At 45.1% G+C, this 23,952-nt stretch overlaps 1 protein-coding gene across 3 annotated transcripts in view; it reads right to left on the reverse strand.

Moving 5' to 3' along the window:
* Positions 1-3,060: 3,060 nt before the first annotated feature.
* The window catches only part of SGSM1 (small G protein signaling modulator 1), a 78,277-nt gene continuing 57,385 nt past the window's right edge, over positions 3,061-23,952 (reverse strand). For all 3 annotated transcript variants that reach the window (XM_079943157.1, XM_079943158.1, XM_079943159.1), the window contains 9 exons: positions 22,040-22,222; positions 20,725-20,793; positions 18,817-19,407; positions 17,128-17,252; positions 14,762-14,844; positions 11,399-11,508; positions 9,975-10,071; positions 8,710-8,877; positions 3,061-5,762 (listed from right to left, as the gene is read on the reverse strand). In XM_079943157.1, the coding sequence (XP_079799283.1) occupies positions 5,674-5,762; positions 8,710-8,877; positions 9,975-10,071; positions 11,399-11,508; positions 14,762-14,844; positions 17,128-17,252; positions 18,817-19,407; positions 20,725-20,793; positions 22,040-22,222 (1,515 nt within the window). In that variant the 3' untranslated portion in view covers positions 3,061-5,673. The remainder of the gene's footprint in view (positions 5,763-8,709; positions 8,878-9,974; positions 10,072-11,398; positions 11,509-14,761; positions 14,845-17,127; positions 17,253-18,816; positions 19,408-20,724; positions 20,794-22,039; positions 22,223-23,952) is intronic.

A 23,952-nucleotide genomic window follows, 5' to 3' on the forward strand; every position in this document is an offset into this window, starting at 1 on the left:
ACACTGTCTTTATTTGACAAGAGACAGAGGGATCTGTCTGTCTTATTTTCTGTTCATCATAATAAGAGGTATTCTTTATTTGCAGGAGCCCTTTACCTGCCGAGGCTGGAAATCACGGTGCCCACAAGACTGAATAAAGCAAGCCAGGAAGATACTGCAGGATTCCTGCCCAGCACCCCGATGTAATGGAAAGTCCCTAGGGAACAGCATCGTTCTGTAGGTCATTTGAATTCTACTAGGTTGACTTAGCAACGGATTGGCAAGCTGGCACTTCAAAAAGGATCAAACTGTGCTCCTTCTAGAGTCTATACCTGTCCTGGGCTCAAGCTCTCAATGTGTCCAGCAGCTTAAAAGCCAGCAGTACAGAGACCCGAGAGCCCTTCCCTGACTCAGCAGAACCGGATGCAAACTGCAGAGTCAGAGCGGGTTTTGCTCCTGCCAAGAACTGATGGCCTCACCACACCTAACTCCAGTTGCTCTGTCATAGCCCCAGAGGGCTCAGAGCTCATCCCTTCCCCAGTTCTCCTTCAGGAGCTGTGTCAAAGATTCACCTGAGAACCTGAGCAAGACAGATGATGGGAACTCAGGGAAACTGAGGTCCCAACCAGGAAATCATCCCCAGTGATGCTAGGGGCAGAGGGTCCCAGTGGAAAGAGGGGGGCCAGGACTGAATCCAGACCCAAGGGAGGCATTATTACCCCCAGTTCACAGAAATGCAAACCAAGGCTCAGAGAGGCAAGGTCACTTGCCCAAAGCCACACAGCCAGGAAGCGGCAGAGTTGGGATCCTAAGTCATCCCTCCCCAAGCATGTGGATAAAGATATAGGACCTGATTTTAGTTGGTGTGGTGAGAAAGTCACTCCCACTTCAATCCTCCTTGAAGTCCTCCAAGAAGAAAGGCTCGTCAGGTGCTAGCACGTCTTTAACCTCTCAAACCCTTAGCGCATCTCTTCTTAACGGCAAGAGAGCAAGCTTCAGAAAGCCTTTGGTGGGAAATAGTATTTTGGCAAAATAAGATTTATTTTTACAACCATCTTCTGTTTATGCAAATGATTCTGGCTTGCCATAAGTTTGAAGTTTTAAAAAATGAGTTGATTTAAAGAAAACTAGTAAAGGGACTTTCCCTGGCGGTCCAGTGGTTAAGATTCCGCGCTTCCACTGCAGGGAGTGCAGGTTCGCTCCCTGATCGGGGAACTAAGACCCCACATGCAACACGGTGTGGCCGAAAAGTAAAAAGAAAAAAGAAGACTAGTAAAGATATAATAGTACAGATGGTACACAGATATGGTCCAAATCAAAAGGTGGACTGCAGGTGACTTGAGTTTGATGCTGTCATAAAACCTGGGGAGAAGACTCATTGATTGATGGATCTAATGTCTCTCAAACTTGAGTATTTGTTGAAAAGGAAAGAAATCTAAACCACTTCCTCCCACTGCCCTTGACTGTACCCTCACCTCCTTTCTCCGATGGGCTGCTGGGACCTCAGGCCTGGGAGAGATGGAGGGAGGGATAAGAAGGAAGATGAAACAGGATGGCATAAATGGTTGCAGCCGTTCTGAAATGGGATGGTCGGGGCCTCCCAAACTCTTTGCATAAGTGCTTCTCAGTTGCCCCATGGCCTCTCCCACAAGCCAAATGGAAAGCTCGAGGTGAAAAGAAAATGGAATGTGATTTAGAAGAGAGATGACAGAGCAGCCAGAGGGTCTAAACCCAGCAGTGTTGTTCTGAATGAGAACAGCAACATTCAGTCAGAAGACATGGTGACGGACAGTGTCCACATGCCCATGGCTACAAGGAAAGGAGGCAGAAGGGGCAGAGGAGAGGAATCGGAGGGATGGGGGAGGGAGAAGATAAAGAAATGGAGGAAAAGATGGAGGAGGTGGCGGAGGAAGAAGAAGAAAAAGGGGGGAGGAGGGGTCCACAGTGACAACTGTGTGTGCCGTACGCATGGCAGCAAAGACCCCTTCTCCATTCCTGCTTCGAGTCACGAAAACGTGCCTAGTGGCCCGAGACTCATCTTCTCACATCTATGCAAGGTGCAGATGCATGTGTTTAGGAAAAACTTTACAAAAGCAAAACATTCTCTTAGGATTTTTTTCCCACAAAATACATCATCCTTTACCGTAAGTCAATAGTGCATGTAACTGCACATTTGTACACACATAACAGGTATGCTGGTGGTACCCAGGTCTGGTGGTGCCAGGCAGCTGCGAGAATAGTGGGGTCCTCCAGGAGGAGGGCCATGTGTACCAAGCTATGGCTGGAGTTGGGGAAATGAGACCAGTGGCTTCAAAGGATGGTCAGAACATCAGGACCAGTCTTTGCTCTCAGAAGCTTCTCCCAGGAAGAAGCAGACCTTCCCACTAAGAGAGCCCCATGGGGGCCAGCAAAAGACAAGTCCCCACCTTCCCGCTGCTGTGTGGCTTCAGACTTACCTCTGCTGGCACTCTTCCAAGAAAGTGGTGACTTGGGCTCAGCCAGGCCACCAATGCCACCTGAAACTCCTTTACTTTGCTGGCCTATTTGGAAACTAACTTTTTCTATAGAAAACCTGAAGTTTTGATGGGTGCTCATTAGATTAAATCAAGCTTTGCTTCTGCAGCGGAAAACCAGAAGTTTCCCTTGGTGCATGGGGGTGGAGATCCATGTGAGGTCTCCATTGCCCAAAGACTGTGGCTCAGAATGGCAGCCGTGAGTGGGAATCATAGATATTGAGGAGATAAGTTGATGGTCTATGGGAACACTGGGGGTGAGAGAGGAGCTAGCTCAGCAGTGGGGATACAGTGAGGCATCAACTTAGAGGTATACTCTTGAGTCCAATGGCTGACCATCTTGGGACCCCTCCTGTGCATGGACCTTGGGATACATGGTAGACTGTTTGCAAAAATACTCAATTATTTCCGTGCCTGTATTTACAGCCCTTTTCATTGTCACTTTTCAAAACCTCCCATCTACTGGCGGAATCTATTTCTCCATCCTTTCAATCTGAGCTCAGCCATATGACTTCTTTGACCAAAAGAATATAGTAGAAATAACTTTATGCCAATTCCAATCCTAGGTCTCAAGAGGCATTGCACACTTCCGTTTGCTCTCTTAGAAACTGCCATCATGGCCATGTAAACAAGCCTGAGCTAGCCTAATGGAGGATGAGAGATACATGGCCCAGTTTCTCCCACTATCCTAGCCAACAGCTGGCCAATTGTCAAAAGCAGAGTTGCCTGGCTGGCCATCAGCTGATCAGAGACACACAAAGAAGTCGAGCTGAGACCAGAAGAACCGCCCAGCTGAACCCAGCTCATATTGTTGACCTACAGAATCATCACAAGCTAAATAAATGGCTGTTTGAAGATTTGGGGTGGTTTGTTACACAGCATTACTTGTGGTAACAGCTAACTGATACAAAGGATGAGATGCGATTCACCAGCCTTGAACTTTCAGGGGAAAGACCAGGGAGCTATCATAAGAATACGTCCCTCTCTGTGTCTGGGTCACTGAGGTGGGGTGGAGGGTGGGGTATGAGGACACAGTCTTCAGAAGCAAGCATTTCTTTCTTTCAAATTAAAAAGAAAATCCCCAAACAAAGAAACAAAAAATAACCCAGGTTCACATGTTTCTGTTTATATATTTTCTCTCTATATAGACACAACTCTGTAGTAAACTGTAACAAGATATGTTGGCAACACTGAGAAAAGGAGGGCACTCCATAGATAAAACAACTCGCACGCATACGATTCAGGGACACAAGGACACACACAACGTACAAAGATCCAAATAAACACAGTAAGCCGAATAAATAGGAGTTATTCCAAATCACAACCACGACGCTCTCTGGAACACCACGAGAGAAGGCAGAGAAGAGATTTTGTGCTGTACTTTCAGACTAGTCTGTCAAAAAATAAATAAGAATCGGAAGGTCTAGGACCTGGGTCTTGCTAAAATAACATCCTCTGTAGTGAACAGTTGAATGGCAATATAAACTTTTATCTGGAGGGGACTTTCATACATTTTCTCCCATCTTGGGAAGGTGGGGGACTAGGGCGAGGAGATGCATTTCTCACGGAGCGTTCTTTGGAAGCGAGGGCCATCTAGTCTCATCCATCCTGCCCAGGAGACCATACTCAAGCGGAAGTTCAGTGCAACCTAAAGTGCTGGGTCCAAGGGAAGTGCCTTCACAAGCACGCCAGGCAGGGACTGCTCCCCTTCCTGGTTTGCTCAGGACGGAAGGACTAATGCACTCTCTCTGCGAATGCTTCAAAGTGCTTGACGAGTCTCCTACCCTCTCCAAAATCCTACCTGCCATTCTTGGGACGAGCATCCCTCCCCAACTCTCACTGTTTCTCCCGACTCTCGTACACTCTCGGGAGAGAAGGGCTGGCAGGACCACTCTCTTGGGAGGACAGGTAGGCAGGTAAACTAGCTTGCTTAGGGTCTGTTTGGGGATTGGTGACCCTCTGTGTGAAGACATGGAGGGGACCATTTCCAGTCTGGTCTGTGACCCTGGCACCAGTTCATCAGCTGATGTTTCTTTCCCAAGGAAAACACCCGCCATACCCTACCTGGGCCAACCTCTGTCCTCCTTTCCCTCCTTTGTCCTGAGTGAGCAAGGGCACTTAGAGAAAAGCCAGCCTCCCTAAACAAGTGGCTTGCACTAACACACATCTTCCAAGCTTCTGGAACATCAGACCCAATGTATGGAAGGAGAGGCGAGGTCCTTCCTAGGAAGAGAGGAAGGGGATGTGGACTCTGCCCTGCCCGGGGGCCCCTGAGCAGGACCCGGAAGAGGCCTATCTCATGCTTACAGACACTTCTCACAGGCAGACGTCTTTCTTTAAAAGAAGAAAAAAGTCTCTCCTGGGCCAGGTGGAGGAGAAAAAATGAGAAATATACAATGGTTGAAATCCCGGACCCCAAGAGAGATGTGCAAAGGACCCCATGTGCCTTTTCTAAATGGAAGAAAATCTCAGGATATAGGCGGCTCAGGTACAAAGAAAGTGGAGAGGGAGATACACTTGTAGCCCCTCCTCCAAGCCAGTGGTTCTCAAATGGGGCTACTTGGCAATGTCTGGAGGTGCTCCGGGATGTCACAAGGGGCTGGGGAGGAGGGTGCTACCGGCACGTAGTAGGTAGGGGCCAGGGATGCTGCTCAAATTCCAACAGTGCACAGGGCAGCATCCCTCCAAAAAGCATTAAATGTCAACAGTGCTCTGCTCCAGGCCAACCTTCCAGCCATGTTCTGGAACATCTCCAAAGGCCCCTTTCAAAGTACAGAGGTAGCCCCACAGACCTCTCCTATACCAGTTTCCAAAAAGTTCCCTCCCCAAGTCTCATCCGACAAGACAGTTGGAGGGATGGGAGAGAAGAGGGAGGAGACCATTCTGGGGACCATGAACGAAGATGTTCCCTCCGCACACCAACAACTCCCAACTCCCACAAGGGAGAAATCCCAGACTTGGGCAATCTTTGGTCAAACAGAAAAACGTAAGGCTGAACTGAAGGGGCAATCCCTCGATCCCACCTGCCTGGTGGCCAAAGTTGGGGTACTTTCTCTTTGCACAGAGGTCCATGCTCGGGAACAGATGCCAGGACCTTGCTCCCTGGGCAGCCAGGAGGAGAAGCAGGCAGGACAGGCAGGTGGGCAGAGGCTTGGGTGACGCTGCCTGGGTGACGTGGTCCTCACTTGTTCTCAATCAGGGTCTGCACCTTGTACACGAGGTCCCGGGCCAGCTTCAGGACCTGCTTGGTGTTGTGTCGCTCGGCCATTTCTGAAAGAGCGGAAGTAAAATCTCATGAGCCTCCTTCTGTGTCCATCCTCGGGATGCACTTTCAGTGCCCAGAGAGGTCTCTGGGGCATCCCCATCATCATCATCATCTGGCATCACCCCCAGAGCAGTTCTGGAAGCAGAGACTTTGGGGAAGGCCTGCATCTCCAGACCTTGGTTTTCTCATCTGTAAAATGGGAACCATAACAGTACCTACTTCACAAGGTTACCGTGAGATCAAACGAGACAAAGCTGACTCTCAGTGTGTGTGTTTAAAAAAAAAAATTAGGTCCTCCCACCACCCTCCTACAAACATGATGACTGGACACCTTTTAAGAAAGCAATGCCAGGCACAGGGTAGATGCTTAAAAGTAGAGAAGGAAGGAAGCAACAGAAGGAGAGGGGGAGGGGAGGGGAGAAAGGACCAGTAATCACTTTGTCGAGAGTGACATAAAATGATCAGCTCTTCAAAGCAGAATAATCCTAAACTTAGACATTTATCATAAAGAACTCATTTGGGGACTTCCCTGGTGGTCCAGTGGTAGTCCCCACCTTCCAGTGCAGGGGACGTGGGTTTGAATCCTGGTCAGGGAACTAAGATCCCACATGCCATGGGGCAACTAAGCCCACGTGCCACAACTACTGAGCCCACATGCTGCAAACTACAGAGCCCACGCGCTCTGGGGCCTGCGCACCACAACTAGAGAGAGACAACCTGCATGCCACAGCTAGAGAGAAGCCCGCATGCTGCAATGAAAGATCCTGCATGCCGCAATGAAGATCCTGCGCTCTGCAACTAAGACCTGACACAGGCAAGTAAATAAATAAATAAATAAAAGTTGAAATAAAAACAAATAAAAATAGGGATAAGTAACATTAAAAAAAAACCTCAGAAAAACAAAACAGAACAAGAAAGAAAGAAATGATTTGGTAGAAGAAAAACAAACAAACAAACAAAAAACACTAACACCGTGGTTCCCAAACTGGGTGCTGAGGAATCCCAGGGTGCCACAGTGAACACATGGAAACTTTGAGGGATACAGCTATCTTCCACATCTACTGAACACCACATAAACTGCTAATGCAAGTGAGTTTGCAAATTTCATGACATTCCTATTAACGGCTTTCTAGCTTTGCAAAAACTAGGTTTTCAGCAAGCAGTTGCCGTGATAAAAGCAACTATCATGTGAAAATCACTGTGGAATAGGAAATGAAGGTGGTGGGGTTCAAAACGATTCCAAGGTTTGAGAAGTTGTGCAAAGCCCAACAGGTGAACACACCCATTAGTAACTGTACTTATTTATTTATTTATTTTTATTTATTTATTTTGGCCACGCCGTGTGGCGTGTGGGATCTTAGTTCCCTGACCAGGGATTGAACCCATGTCCCTTGCATCAGGAGCACGGAGTCTTAACCACTGGACCGCCAGGGAAGTCCCAGTAACTGTACTTATTTAAATATAAAATAAAAATACGATTTTCTTTTGACTTACACGTATTATTTTTTCAAATGGCTACTAAGTTGTTAGGAGAGATATACTTATTAGGTGGTTTGGACCTAACTAGTTAGTGAATGGAACTTTTGGTCCGAGTGCCACGAAAACTTTACGGAGACATCAGGGGTGCCATGAACTGAGAAAGTTTGAGAACCTCCACGCTAAGACAGGAATTGCTTTGGGTTCTCAATCACACCCTCAAACCAAAAACAACCTAGATGCCCAATCAGAAGGGACGGTTCAGTAAGTTATGAACAGTCACTTGAGGTATATTCTGCTGTCTTAAAAAATGATTATATAGAAGATGGTTTTTAAAACATTAAGCGGAAAAAACCCTAGATACAACTGGATTCTGAAATGGTAACAACATAAAAATATCCATTACTTTGGGAAAGACTAGATGGAAAAAACATTTTTTAAAAAATGAACCCACTAAGTACAGCGTGGTTTCCTGGATTGGATCCTGGAGCAGAAAAAGGACATTAGTTAAAAACCAAGTGAAATCAAGTCAGTCTGTAGTTTAGTTGATAATAATATATCAATGTTAATTGCTTTGTTCTACAAATGTACTAGGATCAGGTAACATATTAACATTAGGGGCAGCTGGGTGAAGTGTATTGGGAACTCTCTGTACTATCTTTGCAACTTTTCTCTAAATCTAAAATCATTCCAAAATAAAACAGCTTCTTTAAAGGAAACTAATAATGTTTCCAGTGTAAGGTCATCACAGGTGGCTTTTTTCTTCTTTTGCTTTTTCCAAAACCTTCCTTAGTTTAAGAAAATGTTTTAATAGTGATAATATTGATAGTAGCAACAGCTTCTATTCATAGTAACAGCTATGAGCCAAGTACCATCTGACTGATGGGCTTTATATCCTTGTGGTCTCATTTAATCCTCCTGACATCTCCGTGAGGGAGGTGTTAGTACCATTTTATCCCCAAGGACTCTGAAGCCCAGAGACATAAAGTCACTTGCCCAAGTCACACAGCTCCCAGGTGGCAAGGCTGGGATCAGAATCCATCTCTGATTGCAAAGACTGTGCCTTTTTCATGCCATTTCAACTGCTTTCCTGTATCTGCTTTCCCTACACACGTCAACCTTCTGAAGAAGACACTGTTACTCCATTTCCCAGATGCGGAAGCAGATGTTTAGAGAGAGGGGAAGTGACGTGTCCATGGCACAGCTGATTAATGGCAGAGCCAGGGATGCTCCCTGAGCCTGATTTCAACACCTAGGCCCCTTCTGCCAGATCCCTGAGAAAAACACACAGGGATCACTCAGCATTACAAGATGTTAACTCATCCATTTGGAAATAGCTGCAAGAAGTGGGGAGAACCCTCCTCCATCCCCTTCATGGTGTATCAGTCTCAGTGACCCTCCATCCCTCTCCAGGCCCCAGGAAGGGGCCCTCCAGAAGCCTGCATCCCTCAGATAAGACCCTGGTCACATGGATACCATTAAAAAATTTGATGATGTCTGTGAAATCCATGTTGTTCTCCAAGATGATGTCACGGTAGACCTCCACCAGCGCCAGCGCGATGAACAGGACATAGTGGGCAGACGACACATGTTTGGCTGCCCAGATGGTCTCCCAAACAGAGAAGACGTCATCATAGATGAGTTCTGCCGGGACACCAACACACACGCGCAGGGGAAGGGTCAGTCACTGAGCTCACGGTGCTGCCCTCCCTCCGGAAAGATCCCAGGCCAGCCATGGTCCGCGCTTCTGTCCTGGAGCAGTGGACAGAGCTCAGGCCAGGAGACAGGAGACCTGGACGCTGTCATTTGACAGAAGCCTCAGTTTTCCCCTCTGTAGAATAGGCTATGCAAACCAGGTGGGTTGTAAGTTTCCAACTCTGACATCCTGTAAGTGGAGGAACCGGGCACATGCAGATTTGATTTACATTGACCTGTCCTTGCCCTGCCCCTTGGTCAGTGTCCCCCTCTCTCCCTGCTCCCTCCATCTCTTTTAGCACCAATGGGGGTATCTCCTTTTCCCCCTGCACCCAGGCAGAGCTGGCTGCTGTCTCTGGGTCTGGTAAAGAGATAGAATAGAGCAATGATGAAAAGTAAGGCTTCCTATGTCCAATAAACTCAGTCTGAATCCTGGCCCCATCACTTACTAGTAAGGTGACCTTGGGCTAGTTACTTCCCCTCCATGAGCCCTTCTCTTTCCTCATCTGTAAGTGCGGTGATACTAACAGTAATAAAGGACTGAAGAAATAATACATAGAAATGGCTCAGCACAGTGCCTGGACCTTAATAAACACCTCCATACAGGTTAGATATTATTAGCATCACCCCAAATTGGCATGACAGCAATGCACCGTGTCAGACATCATTTCTAAGTCACGTGTGAAAGATGCTCTATGGGCTTCAGAGTTCTTGGCCTCTGATAAGCGGCTTAATAGAATGGAAGGGAACTGGGCTTAGGTAGCCAGAGTGGGGCTCAGATCCTGGCTTTATTATTCCTAGCTCTGAATTTAGTTCTTCTCAGTCTTAGTTTCCTCATCTGTAAAATGGGGATTGTGACAACACCTACTGCATAGTGTCTCTGCAAGAGAAGTTGGGTGAACTGATAGTCAGAACTCAACAAATGGGCATTACTCTCTTCCACTGGCTTTGTTACAACACCTCCCAGCCTCACCTCCCTGGTACCTTTTCCCCTGAGATTCTGCTACAAAGAGTCTGAGAACAAGTTTCCAGTTTGAAGTCTGTACCTCGCTTGAAATCCAGCAGGAACCAGCGGTAGCAGAAGTAGAAGTGAGTGTAGTCCCCATTCTGATGCATCAACTCGAAGAGCTCTGAGTCCAGGATCTGTCAGAGAAAGGAAAGATAGGCATCAGTCTCCTGGGCAAAGGCTAGACTAGAGGGGACAGCTGAATAAATGATGCTACCTCCCCACACCAGATACCATACAGCCCTTAACAACCAGGTGGAGTTTAAAAATGGGCAAAGGATTTGAGGTAGAAGTCAACCTAGCTCAACCTAACCCCGTCATTTCTCTAAAGAAGATGTGCAAATAGCCAATAAGCACGAGAGATGCAACAAATGGGCATCATTAGCAATTAGGAAAATGCAAATCAAAACCATAATGAGAGACCACTTCACATGCACTAGGATGGCTATAATAAAAATGACAGACAACAAAGTGTTGGTGAGGATGAAGAGATACTGGAACCCTTATATGTTGCTGGTGGGAATGCAAACTGGTGCAGCTGTAATTCCACTCCTAGGTATATCCCCAAGAGAAATGAAAACCTATGTCCATATAAAAACTTGTACATGAATGTACACAACAGCATTATTCATAACAGCAAAAAAAGTGGGAACCACTCAAGTGTTTATCAGTGGATGAATGGATAAACAAAATGTGGTCTATCCATGCAATGGAATATTCGGCAATAAAAAGGAATGATGTACAGATATATGCTATAACATAGATGGACCTTGAAAGCATGATGCTAAGTGAAAGAAGTCAGACACAAGAGGCCACATATTGTGTGACTCCATTTATATGAAATGTCCAGAATAGGTAAATCTACAGAGACAGAAAGTAGATTAGTAGTTGCCAGGAGCTGGGGAGGGATTGACGTTAATGGGTATGGGGTTTCTTTTTGGGGTGATGAAAGTGTTCTGAAATTAGATAGTGATGATGATTTCACACCCGTGAATATTCTAAAAATCACTGAATTGAACATTTTAAAAGGGTGAATTTTATGGTACATGAATTGATCTCAAAAAAGGTGTGTGTGTGCATGCGTGTGTGTGTGTGTGTGTGTGTGTGTGTGTGAGAGAGAGAGAGAGAGAAAGCGAGAGAGAGAGAGAAATATACTCAAATATTTCTTTGCAGAAAAGGACCAATACAATCAAACATCCTGTTAAGGGCGAGGGCCATGTCTTGCTCATCAGTGTAGCCACAGTGCCTGAACCAAATAAATGCTCAGTGAGAATGAATGTAGTGGAGTTGAGCTGTTGAGTGAAGGTTGAGTTGAATTGAGTTTTTTAGTTTAACTCAACTGGGCTGAGTTAAGTAGGATTGAGAGACTGAATCAAGTTAAACAAGGCGTGGCTATTAAGTTGGCTTGCGGTCCATTGGGCTGAGCCGGAATAAGTTATATTATTGAAAAGCACAAGGTCCTACCTGGATTAGCGACCTCATGTTGGCAAAGTGCGTGTCCATGGCGCCTCCGTGGGGGAAGTTCTGGTTCATCCTCTTCATGAGCTCGGTGAAGCAGCTGAAGGCAAGCGCCTCTGCGGGAAGAGCACAGGAGGAACAGTCAACTGCGCCACTGCCCAAGGAACCCGAGGTCCCAAAGTGATGGTCCGAGGCCCTGAGCTGGTTCACAAAGTCCACAGCCAAATGAGAAACGTAAGGACGATGGAGTACAAATGTGTACCATTTCAAGGAACACCCTCCAATTAATTACATACTTCCCACCTTTAGAGGTACTGAAGTGTTTTATTTTAGGAAACAATGGTGACAGCAAAATGCTCTGTTTTAAAGATCCCTATTTGCTATAATGAAAAGTTGACAATGTTTGGTCCCAAACTTTTTGAAAAAAAAATTCTACAGGGTTCATGAAATTCTCATGTCTGGGAACCACTGTATTAAAAGAGCAATTGTTAATATTGGAAGGGTGTTTGCAGGCCTTATGCAAAGAAAGGGTCAAATAACATTGGGAAATGCTGCTTAGAGAGCCACTACCTATATTAAGAATGAAAAGGCTCTGAGAAGTCATGTAATTTAAAAAATCTTTTATATTGTTCAACCCAGTGTTTAAAACATTTATTTGAAAATAGTACCTTTTTTCTCTCTTAACACCTAGTAACTTTGGGGAAAGTTATGAGAAGGTTTCCAGAGGCACAGTAGGATCTCATTTATTTTTTAAAAGACTTTATTTTTCAGAACAGTTTACATTTACAGAAAAATTGGGAAGAGTGTACAGAGAGTTTCCATATACCCCACACCTCGTTCCCCCTATTACTAACATCTCCCATTAGTATGGTACGTTTGTTACAATTAATGACCCACTGATGATACATAATTGACTCAAGTCCATAGTTTTTTTACCTTATGTCCTTTTTCTGTGCCAAGAACTCATCCAAGGACTACATTACATACAACTGTCATCTCTCCCTAGGCTCCTCTTAGCTACGGCAGTGCCTCAGGCCTTCCTTGTTTTTGATGACCTTGACAGTTATGAAGAATACTTGTCAGGGATTCTACGGGATGCCTCCCTATTGGAATTTATCTGATGTTTTTCTCACGATAAGACTGGAATTATGGGTTATTGGGAGAAAGACGTAGGTAAGGTGCCATTTTAATCACATCATATCGAGGGTATACTGTATCAATGTGACTGAGGATGGCTGATGACCTTGGCCAGCTGATAGAGGCAGTGTTTTCAGGTTTCCCCACTGCATGGTTTCTCTCTCACCTCCCACCCCCTTCTACACTGAACTTTCTGGAAGCAAGTCACTATGCTCAGCTCTGAAGAGTTGGGAGTCATACTTCCCATTTTAAAACAGCCTTACTGAGGTTCACGTACCATAAAATCCACTCTTTTAAATGTATAATTCACTGGTTTTAGTATATTCACATCTGTGAACCAAAATCTCTAATTTCAGAACATTTTCATCACCCCCCAAAGACACTCTCTCTATATCAGAGGTCATCACCTATTTCCCTCTCCCTGCAGTCCCTGTCAACCACTAATCTATTTTCTGTCTCTATAGATTTGTCCCTTCTGCCAGCAATCTTATTTTACTGTTGCTAAAAGGCCCAGCTTCTCACATGATCTTGGAGGCAGTTTTCATATCTTACTGGCTTCCTCATTAATAAGTTGAATAAAATCTTTGTCATGTGTTTATTTTATTTGTATGAGAGAGACACATTAACTTTTTGAAAATTGTATTTTATCAGTTCTGAAGGTCATCCACTGAGATGTTTGAGGGGATTAATCCAATGGAGACAAATTAAATCAATTTACCTGTACATCCTCGGTGGCAACAGAACTTTTTCTGACCTTCTAGTTCTTTTTTTCTTTTTCTACTGATATTATGTATTTGTTTTCATTTCTGGCTTGTATACCTTCAATAAGTTAATCTGAATTGGTGGCAGCAATGACTGGGGATTTGCTCTTATGGTCTGACTATTTGGTGATCTCTGTTGGGTGTATAATGAAAGCCTATTCTCTCTTGGGCGAGAGATGACAGAGAATCCAATTTTGTCGTCTTTTTTTCTTTGTTGTTCTTTTTTTTTTTTTTTTACCTGTTTGTCTATTTGCAAACTCAAATCAATTAAGAATTGCATGCTCACTGGAAGAAAAATAACTAAGTTTTTGTGTTTCTGGTTCACTGTTTTCAGCAGTGTTTTATAGTTTTTGGTGTACAAATCTTGCACTTCGTCTGTTACATTTATTCATAAGCATTTTATTCTTTTAGATGCTATTGAAAATGGAACTGCTTTCCTAATTTCATTTTTAGATTATTCATGGCAATTGTATAGAAATTCAACTGACTTTTATATAGGTCCTCTATCCTGCAACCCTGCTGAACTTGTTTATTAGTTTTAATGTGTTTTGGATTCCTTAGGATTTTCTATAGGCAAGATCATGCCATCTGAAAATATACATGGTTTTACTTCCTTTCCAATCTGGATGCCTTTTATTTCTTTTTCTTCCCTAATTGTAAAGGCGAGGGCCTTTTGTGGCAAAAGGGGGCATCTTTGTCTTACTCTTGATCTTAGGTGAGAAGTGCTCAGTATTTCACCGTTGAGTATGATGTTAGTTGTGGGTTTTTCTGCTGAATTTTGTCAGATGGCATCTCTTTGTCAACTGAGATGATCATGTGATTTTTGTCCTTTATTCTATGAATGTAGTGAATTACACTGATTGATTTTCATACATTGAACCAGCCTGGGATTCCTGGGATAAATCCCATTTGGTCTTGAAATATAATCCTTTTCATATATTGATGGATTCTAGTTTGCTAGTGTTTTGTTGAGGATTTTTGCCTTTGATTTCATAAAGGATGTTGGCCTGCAGTTTTCTTTTCTTGTGATGTCTTTGTCTGGTATTGGTATTAGGGTACCAGTGGGTCCTCATACAAGGACCTGCCTTATAGGATGAGTTGAGACGTGTTCCCTCTTCTTCTCTGTTTTAGAAGAGTTTATGAAGTATTGGTATTCATTCTTTGTTAAGTGTTCGGTAGAATTCACTAGTGAAGCTGTCTGTGTCAGAGTTTTCCTTTGTTCTCACTCATGTTTATAAAACCAGTGGCTAGCAAAAGGTTGGATGGGTGTTGGACACCTGGAAATAAGTGTTGGTCAACATGGAATAAGAGAACTTTTTATTTCACTAGGACCTTGATGTGTTCACTGGACAGGCCTTCTGAGCACCTGTACTGACCCATTCCATGGAGTCACAGAGTCAGGTTAACCTCTCTTCTATGTAGTGGGAAGGAAACTGCATCCCCAGGTCTGGGGCAGGGAGGATACACTCACCGTCATCCAGAATGACCAACAGTGGAGCCAGGAGGTCACACATACCCTGGACATAGCCGATATCAATGTGCTGCCAGATGTAGCTACAAGAGAGACACAAGATGCCCAGTGATGCCCCCACGGCACAAGATGCCCAGTGATGCCCCCACAGTACAAGATGCCCAGTGATGCCCCCACGGTGTGCCTCTCCAACCCCTCCTCCTTTACCTCCATCCTGGTTTGGTCCCCATCTCTCACCTGGACCACTCCCTCAACCTCCTGCCTGCATCCCCATCCCCAGTCTCACTCTCTTCAAACATCCTACGCTCAGTCACCAGGGTGTCCTTCTTAAAGCTCAGCTCAAGGAGACCACTACATGCTCAAAACCCCACTGCGTGACAGGACAGTGTCCATACTCCTTAACTGGGGGTGCAAGGAGTTCACAGTTTCCTCCCAATCCCTCTTTATAGTCTCACACTTCACTTCCCAGTGCTTCTTCCCCTCCAGCTGCAGAGGTATTTACCTTTGTACAAATAAAGCATACATTCATGCCGCTGTGCTTTTGTCCCAGCAGCTTCCTCTGCCTGGAATTTCCATCTGTCCCTTAATAATAATAACTAATATTTACTAAGCATTTACCGTATGCTCTGTCCACTATACATGAACTGTATCATTTAATTCTCAAAATAATCATATGAAAAAGTTACTATTATTATCCCATTTCACAGGTAGGGGTAATGAGGCACAGAGAACCAAGTGACATGCACCAGGTCATACACCTAACAATAAACGGTAGAGACAGGATTTGAACCCAGGTGGCCTCACTCCAGAGTATGTGCTCTTAACTTCAGTGCTAAATGATTTATTTCTTCAGTGTCTTCTCTTTTTGCCAAAATTCATCTTGAAGGTCACACCACAGTGAGGCCTTCCGTGATTTCTCCTGGTGCCATACCTAGGTAAAAGTCAGTCTATCCTTCCTTGCCCTCCAGCACTATTTAATTTTAAGGTAGCATGCTATATTAAAGTTAATTATGTTTGTATCTCATCAACTAAATTTTGAGTGGCAGTAATTGCTTGGGAGACCATAAGACAGAATAGTTAAGAGGTGGTATTTATTAATAAGAACGGTTTGAACAGGGTTTGGCAATCCTTTTCTGAGAGGTCCAGATAAGAAGTATTTTCAGCTGTGTAGGCCATATGTTCTCTTTCTCAACTACATAACTTTGCAGAAGCAATCACAGATAATACGCAACCAAATGGGCATAGATAAATTCTAAAAAAAAATTTATTTACAAAAGCAAGTGGTAGGCTGGATTTGGCCCATGGGCTGTAGTAGTAGCTTGCCAACCCCTGAGTTAGAGTAGCATGTAAAGAAGTCCAGGGTGCACTGCTGAGTGTAAAAAGCAAGTTGTAGAAAAATAGTTTATAGTATAACCCAACGCAGATAAACATTTTTAAAAAATTAAAACGTGTGCATTCATATTATATTATACTATATATTACATAGTATAACTATATATTATATAGTATAATTACATGCTATATATTTATACAGTTATATAGCATTATATTACATTAAATATTAATTACTATCTAAATATCAATATATTAACGTGTATATTCATATTATACTATATAGTTATATAATTATATACTACATATGAAGCATAACTATATGTTATATAGTATAACATTGTATATTATATAATATACTATCTATTATATATGTGTATATATAGATATCTCATATATATGGCTTGGGAGGATATTCACTAAACTGTTAGCAGTAGTTTCTTCTTCTAGGTGAGTGGCATTAATGACTGGATATAAAAGGAGAAGTTTCTCTTTATACTTTATGAACTTCTGATTTCTTTGGTTGATTCAGGTTTTTAATAAGCATGGGTTACTTTCATATATCAAGAAATAAAATATTTACTATTTAATGAAAAGTAACAAGTAGCCCCAAATCCTGGCTTAAAGAAATAAAGCAGAGATTCTAGAGTCCGAGAGAAATGGGTGAGTTCCCGTACAGCCACTGCCCACCTGGAGGGACCCTGAGCAATGTGGTACCCCTCTGAGCCTCTATTTCCTCACCTATAAAAGGGGATAACACTTACCTCATAGGCTTGTTGTGAGGACCAAGTGAAATGATGTTAGTAAAGGGCTCAGGACAGTGCCTGGTATACAGTAGGTGCTTAATAAATGCTCTCTATTATTATCCTTACTGTAATTTTTATATAATTGTCAGGATGGGCTGGAATGAGATTCAAGGTGGGCATGGTGCCAGCTGCAGAGAGTGCAATTCTAAATGGGCTCCCCGTAGCCCACACCAGTGCCATCCCCTCCCAAGCCCTGACTGATCCATCCCCCCCACCCACCCCAGCCACCTGCACATGATGTTCCGTAGCTTCTCCAGGTTGGCGGGTGTGAAGTACCAGTAGTTGCGGTCACACCTCTGCACGTCCTTCTCGATGCGGTGCAGGTTCACCGTGTACAGATCCAGCAGCTCTGGCTGCGGGCCCCCAGGAGGGGAGGAAAAGAACAATTACACCCCAACTCCTCACAGAGGCTGTCTTCCAGAGATTCTCTTTCCTCCTCCTAGCCCTCTCCTGTCATCACTGAAAAAAACTTCCTCTACCTGGACCAGTCAGATGTTCGACTTTATTTTTGTTGCTATTGTCTCCTGAGAAAGCCTCTTTCACTTTGTATGTTGAAAATTCTCTTTTTTTCCTTTATAAAACAACACAATCCTGGGACTTCCCTGGTGGGCCAGCGGTTAAGACTCCACACTCCCAATGCAAGGGGCCCGTGTTTGATCCCTGGTCAGGGAACTAGATCCCGCATGCTGCAACTAAGAGAGCCTGCAGGCTGCAACTAAAGATTCTGCACACCACAATGAAGATCCCGCAAACGGCAATGAAAATCCCGCATGCCGCAACTAAGACCCGGCGCAGCCAAATAAAAAAATATATTAAAAAAAATAAACCAAAAAAAATAAAACAACACAATCCTATGAGATGTATAGAATTATTATCCCCATTTTATAGATGAAAAAAGTAAGATTGATATATATGTGTATCTATATGCTACAATATATATGTAGCAAACTAATAAAAAGCAAACAAAGAAATGAAAATACTTCTAGGAAAAACAAAATTTTTTGCAGGAAAGAAAAAACATATACAGGTTACTACATGGATTATGCATTAAATTCGTATAATAATATAACCACCGAACAGTCATTTAACTAAAATTACTATAACCATAGTGAATGGGTGGGGATTGGGACGGTTTCACTCGTGTGGTGGGTGGGGGCGGCGGGGGGGGGGGAAGGAAGAAGACTGAATCCTCTTCCTCCTCAGTGGGGAGTCAATAGATATCAAAAACTGAAGAAAAACAAAAAAAGATCAGTAAGTAGCAATACAAGTGTATTATTTACAGACATGAGGGTAAACACCAGATAATTGGGGCAGAATAAGTAACTACTACTGCCTCTGGGGAGAGCCTAATGGGCAGAGGTGGGGCGCACAACTTCCAGTGTTTGGATCCAGCCTTGTCTGACTGTTTGACTCTTTGTGATAGAAATAAAGAGTCCTTTAAAAGAAAATGGATATACAACACCTGGCCCAGAAAAACCTCCCTTTCAGTTGATGTCCTTTGCTTTGGGCTTTTTGGCAAGAAAGTAAAATATTTAAAAGATATTGGACCTGAGTGTAAATCAGGATGCTCACCATCAAGGTTTCTATTGATCGCTATGGGCTGAGCACAGAGGCCTTGACTCACTAATTCTGAAAACAACTGAGGGAGGAAGGTACGAGATAGATAGGGAAACTGAGGCTCAGAAAGATAAAGTGATGGACCTAAGCTGGGATCTGAACCCAGCACTGTTTGTCTGCAAAGCCTGTGTTCTTTAAGTATTATATTATCTTCTCTCCCAAATGGGTTTCTACAGTGAACCCTCCGTGATGGGAAAAGGCAATGAACCAGAGGTCGTTCTGGATAACTGAGGTTTGTGGGACACTCCCACCCTCCTGAGGCTGCAGAAAATTGAGTGGAGGAGAATCCTGGTGACTTACAGAGTAGGTGACGCCACTAGAAGACACAGGGGATGCCTCGTTGTTGGCAGAAGTGGTCACGGCCAGAGAAGCGAGCACAGGGAAGAGACTTTCCATCTCGGGCTCCTCTGAGAGGTCGTCCTCACTGCCCACCTGGCTCTGCTTCCCCACCTCGATGCCCCTCCAGCCCTCCATCGCAGGGCCCTCCCTTTCGGGCAGAGCTACATCCATACTGCCAGTGATGGACACGAACTCGTCCATGCTCCCGTTGGCCAGGAGGTCGCTCTCCAGGCTGTCCTGCACAGCCAGCTCCTCACGGGGGACCTCATCCCGGGAAGTGGTGGCCTCGCTGCTCTGCCCGTCATCCACACCGTTGTCCCTGGGTCGAATCACCAGTGGGGCAGGGCGCTGGGCGTCCATGACGCTGTCCTCCGTGCTCAGGCTGGGTTCTGAGTGCTCCGAGAGGCCCGAGGAGAAGTTGTGGGAGGAAGGGTGGCCGGAGTCTGGGGAACAGGTGCCATTCACCAGGTTCCCGTTGGGGATCTTGGGCTGCTTCTCCTCCAACCTGCATTCTGCCTCCACCTGCTCCACCTCGTCCACAGACTCGAAGACCTGCAGACCAGGTGCACAAAGACAGATGGACTAGGATGTCTATTGTGGTGCTACTGTCAGCAGCAGCCTGAATATCCATCCACAGGGGACTGGTTCAAATACGGAACATGCCTGCAGGGGAACACTATACAGTCAGTAAAAAGACTGAGGCAGAGCAAGGTGTAATATATGCTCCCATGTGTAGAAAATAAAAAATTGCTCCATATGCACACATAAGCGTAGAATAATCCAGAAAGAAACAAGGAAGCATTGCAGTTGACTCTGAGGAAGAATATCTTTTATCATACAAAATTATGTGCACATAATTGTTTAAAGTAAAAAAATTAGTTAACCACATAAGGAACAGGCTAAAAAGCATCCGTGTGGTGGACTATTACGGCTCAATTTTCAAAATTAGTTAGATGCATATGAAATATCATGGACAAGTCTCCAGGACACATATCTAAGATTTATTTGTGGTTCTTTGTGTCTGTAGGCCATATCCCGTCAAGACAGACTGTATAAGATCATGTCCCAAGATCACTTGAAATATTTCTTCTGTGTGGTTATGTCACCAACTTGATTTACTGTTAATTTCATGTGCTTCTGGTTTTAAAAAGATTTCTTTTCGATTAAATTGCTTTTGGAGTTAACTTACCTAACTCCAAAGTCAAAACTAGAAAACAAAGTACATTCAGGGAAATGTAGCTTCTTTCCCTGTGCCCCTCACCCCACTTAAGTAACCATTTGACCAGTTTCTGGTTTATCCTTCCATCATTTTAGAAAACAGATGCAAATACATACATATATTAATATTTCCTCTGTTTATGCAAAAGGTGACATACTTTGCACATTTTTTCACTTTGTTTTTTTCTTTAATATTGAGTGAGAATGTGTTCACTTTTCTTTGCACTGAATGAAATGAAAGGCTGTTGAACAATACATCTGATGGTATTTATTTAGAAATTTTAAAAGATTACTAAACATCGCAATATATTACATACTGTCTATGTATTTCTGTGTATGTAAAGGCATACAGAAGGGTCTGGATGGATACACAGCAAATTGAAGATAGCAATGTTATCTCTAGGGAGGGCACGTGGGGATTAGGGATGGTCAAAGCCAAATTTAGTTTTCTCTGTAATATTTTAATTTTTTTAACAGGCAAAAGAGATTCATGTATTACTCGTGTAGGTAAAACTTCAATTTTTAATGCTAGCATAAAAAGCTAAAACAGATCAACCATGAGTGACCTGTATATGAAGGACCTCCAGTCCCATTATTCCAGGTTGGAGGGAGGGGGATGGGTGGGGAGGGGCGGAGCCTCCGGGAGGTCACCTGTGTGCTGCTGCTGGAGTCGCTCTGCAGGCGGATGTTCTGGCGGCCCGAACTGCAGCTCTGGGAGGACTGAGAGAAAAAGGGGTAGGATGGAGTGAGGGTGAGGCTGCATCCGGGTTCAGGGTCCCCACATTGAGCTCAGGAGGGGCTGCTGGGCTGGAAGTCAGTAAGTGTGGTCTTATCTCTGCCCCTGACTCAGGCAAGTCCCTTCTCAGGGCCTCAGCTTCCTACCTATCAAATAAAAGTGGGGCGGCGGCTCACTCCCTACTCCCTGGAGCCTCCTCGGAGGCCACAGCAGCCACTGGACCTCCACCTCCCACCCACAACCAGAGAACCCCACCTTTAACTGCTCTGCACTTGAGACTTCCAACTAATATTTTAGTTCAACTCAAAGGACTGGTTGTATGCATGTCTATGTTCTACTCCTTCCCTGTATACGTGCTTTTTGCCCTATAACTTCTAGCTTCTGTCTATCCTGATGCTAAGCTTGGCCAAGTGACCTGCTTTGGCCAGTGGGGTGTTAGCAAACTCGACAGGGCAAACACAAAAAAAATGCTTGTGCATTTCTGCTTTCTCTCTTTAAGATCTGCTTTCACTGCGAGAACATGGCCAGGCTAGCCTGCTGGAGGATGAGAAGTGAGGAGCAGGGCCGAGTCACCCCAGATATGTGAGAGGCCAACGAAGATCAACAAACCTTCTAGCTGAGCAGAACTGCCCGGCTGACCCACAGACTCATGAGTAAAAAACACATGTTTACTGTTGGACATCATTGGCTTTGGGGGGTTGTTTGTGACACAGTATTAGTGTGGCAATTGATGATGAATTTACCACTGGTGAAGGGAATTGACTTTCTTTTCATCCCCTGCTTTGGGATGCTAAACTGGAGATTCTATCAGGACAGATATGTCTGACCTGGTCACTGGAGCATTCTTGACATTCCTGACAGTACCTGGCACATAGTAGGTACTCAACAGCATTTGCTGAACAAATGAAAGTCTAACACTGTGCTGGGCACTTTATATATGCTAGCTTGTTTGAGTGGTACACAAATCTCCCCTATACAAATGATCATTCCCATTTCATAGATGAGGAAACTGAGGCCCAGAAGTAAAGGTGCTTGTCTGAGCCCCAGAGCTAAGAAATGAAGGGGCTGGAGTTTGAAGTCAGGTCTGTGTGACTCCAAAGTCACCTTCCACCTAAAAGCCAGGGGTGAGACTCTGTCCCAAGGCCCCAAACACCCAGCCCTCACCCTTCCTACAACAGCCTGATGGAGCAGAGCCCCGCCCCCTGCTCCCTGAGGGGAGCCACCCGTCACCTCATTGCTGATGGTGGAGTCCCGGTGCATCATCCGGTGCAGGTGGCTGTCCAGGCTGGCCCCCGAAGAGCACTTGGCCAGGGCGGCCGCGTGGGATTCCCGCTCCCTCTGCCGCACAATCGCTTCACAGCCCAGCCACTCGGACATGGTCTGCGCATAGCAGGCATGCATCTGCTCGTCCACCTGCCAAGGCAGATGCACGGTCACCTGGAATGGTGGGATCCCAGGGGACAACCAACCCAACCCAGAAGATGGTGGCTCTGACCTGGGACCCTGAGCCCTAGAAACACCCATCCAACTTCATGGAGTTAACACCCAACAGACGTTAACTGAACACTATGTGCCGGGCACTGGCTAGGCCCTGGGGATACACAAAAGTGAGCAAGGCAACTTCTTTCTTTCCATTTTTCCCTCCTTCCTTCCTATCTTCCTTCTTTTATTCATTCATTCATTCATACACTTATTCAAATATTTGTTGACAACCTACTCTGTGCCAGGCAGTATACTAAGCCTTGGGGATACTAAAATGAGCAGACTGTTCCTTTCCTTCTTTATTACCTTCTTTTCCTTTTTCCTACTTCATTCATTCATTCATTCATTCACTTGTTCATCTAAGTTGATAAGTACCTACTATGTGCTAGGCACCAACCTAGGCATACGAAACATAAGATGAGCAAGATGCCTCATTTGTCCATTCCTCCAGTCACTCAATGCACTTACCAGGGGCCTCCCAGGTGCCCAGCATGGGGGTAGGTGCTGAGAACACAAAGATGAATAAAAGTGACCCTTTCCTTTACTTACAGCAATGGCTTTAGAGAAGGGCCACAGGTTTCTAGTGTTTCCCTTGTGAGATTTCAGCAGAGAAGATCGGAGCTTACTTCATTTCTGTGTTGCACAGCCCAGGTAACTGAGGTTCTGAATCTGCCAGACCTCTGGGCACATGTGGGGCAGACAAGCTGACGAAAGGGTGTGAGGGGGCAGGAAGGAGAAGAGGGAGGGCAGGGAGCCTGCCCATGCCAGGGTTAGGAGGGGCGGGCGTCCTTTAGCTAGTCAGGACTTCCAGAGAGAGGCTCTGGGTCCACCCTGCCCAAGCCTGTCATGCGCAGCTCCCTCCCACTGACCTCCCGAAGACTCATCCAAGCCCACCTCCCTGTTCCCACTGCCATCCTAGGCTAGGCTTCCAGGACCCCTCACACAGATGAGCTTCTTTCCTGGTACCTGCTTGTCCCAGCCTGGCCCCTCCTGTCCATCTCCCACTCTGCAGTCTTCCTCCTGTTTCCTCTCCAGCCCTGCTTCTCACTGCTGCCCCCACCCCCCTCGTCCTTTACGTCCCAGCTACCCACGTCCGCACGCCCTTCCGCCCCTCCCCACACAAATGCACACAGACACACACACATCGCATCATGCAGGCGTCTCTCTTCCTAGAAGCCCTTCCTCAGTCTCCTCGCCTGGAAAGCAACCTCTTCAAAGAATTCAGGTAGGCTTCTGCCCGGTGGAGGTGCCTCCTCTGTGCTCTTAAAGCCCCTGAGTTTGCCTCCATCTGATTTTGCATGAACCCCCCTAAACTGGCAAAGACCTCATCTAATGTACCTCTGGGTTCCCAGTCCCGAGCACGGGGCCTGCCACACCGGAATCCTCATGCTGGTCCTGAGATCATTTTCGACAGCTCGTGGCACAGCCTCAGCATGCGGAACCACAGTGTGAGAAAGTCTCCATATTCAACTTTTCTGATTATGAGGAAGGCCAGTCTGGCACTACCGTGTCTTTAATCCATCCTTAATACCTTATAATCTCCCTTCTAAACAAAGAGAGAGCGGCCTCGGGCAGCCTGTGACATCTAGGTAGAACTGAATTATTTCATTTTGTCACATTCTATTTATTTTTGGAGTTTCCTTCTCTTTTGGCAAGTCATA

The sequence above is a fragment of the Stenella coeruleoalba genome (assembly GCF_951394435.1).
Source record: "Stenella coeruleoalba genome assembly, chromosome: 14".
Taxonomy (NCBI): Eukaryota; Metazoa; Chordata; class Mammalia; order Artiodactyla; family Delphinidae; genus Stenella; species Stenella coeruleoalba.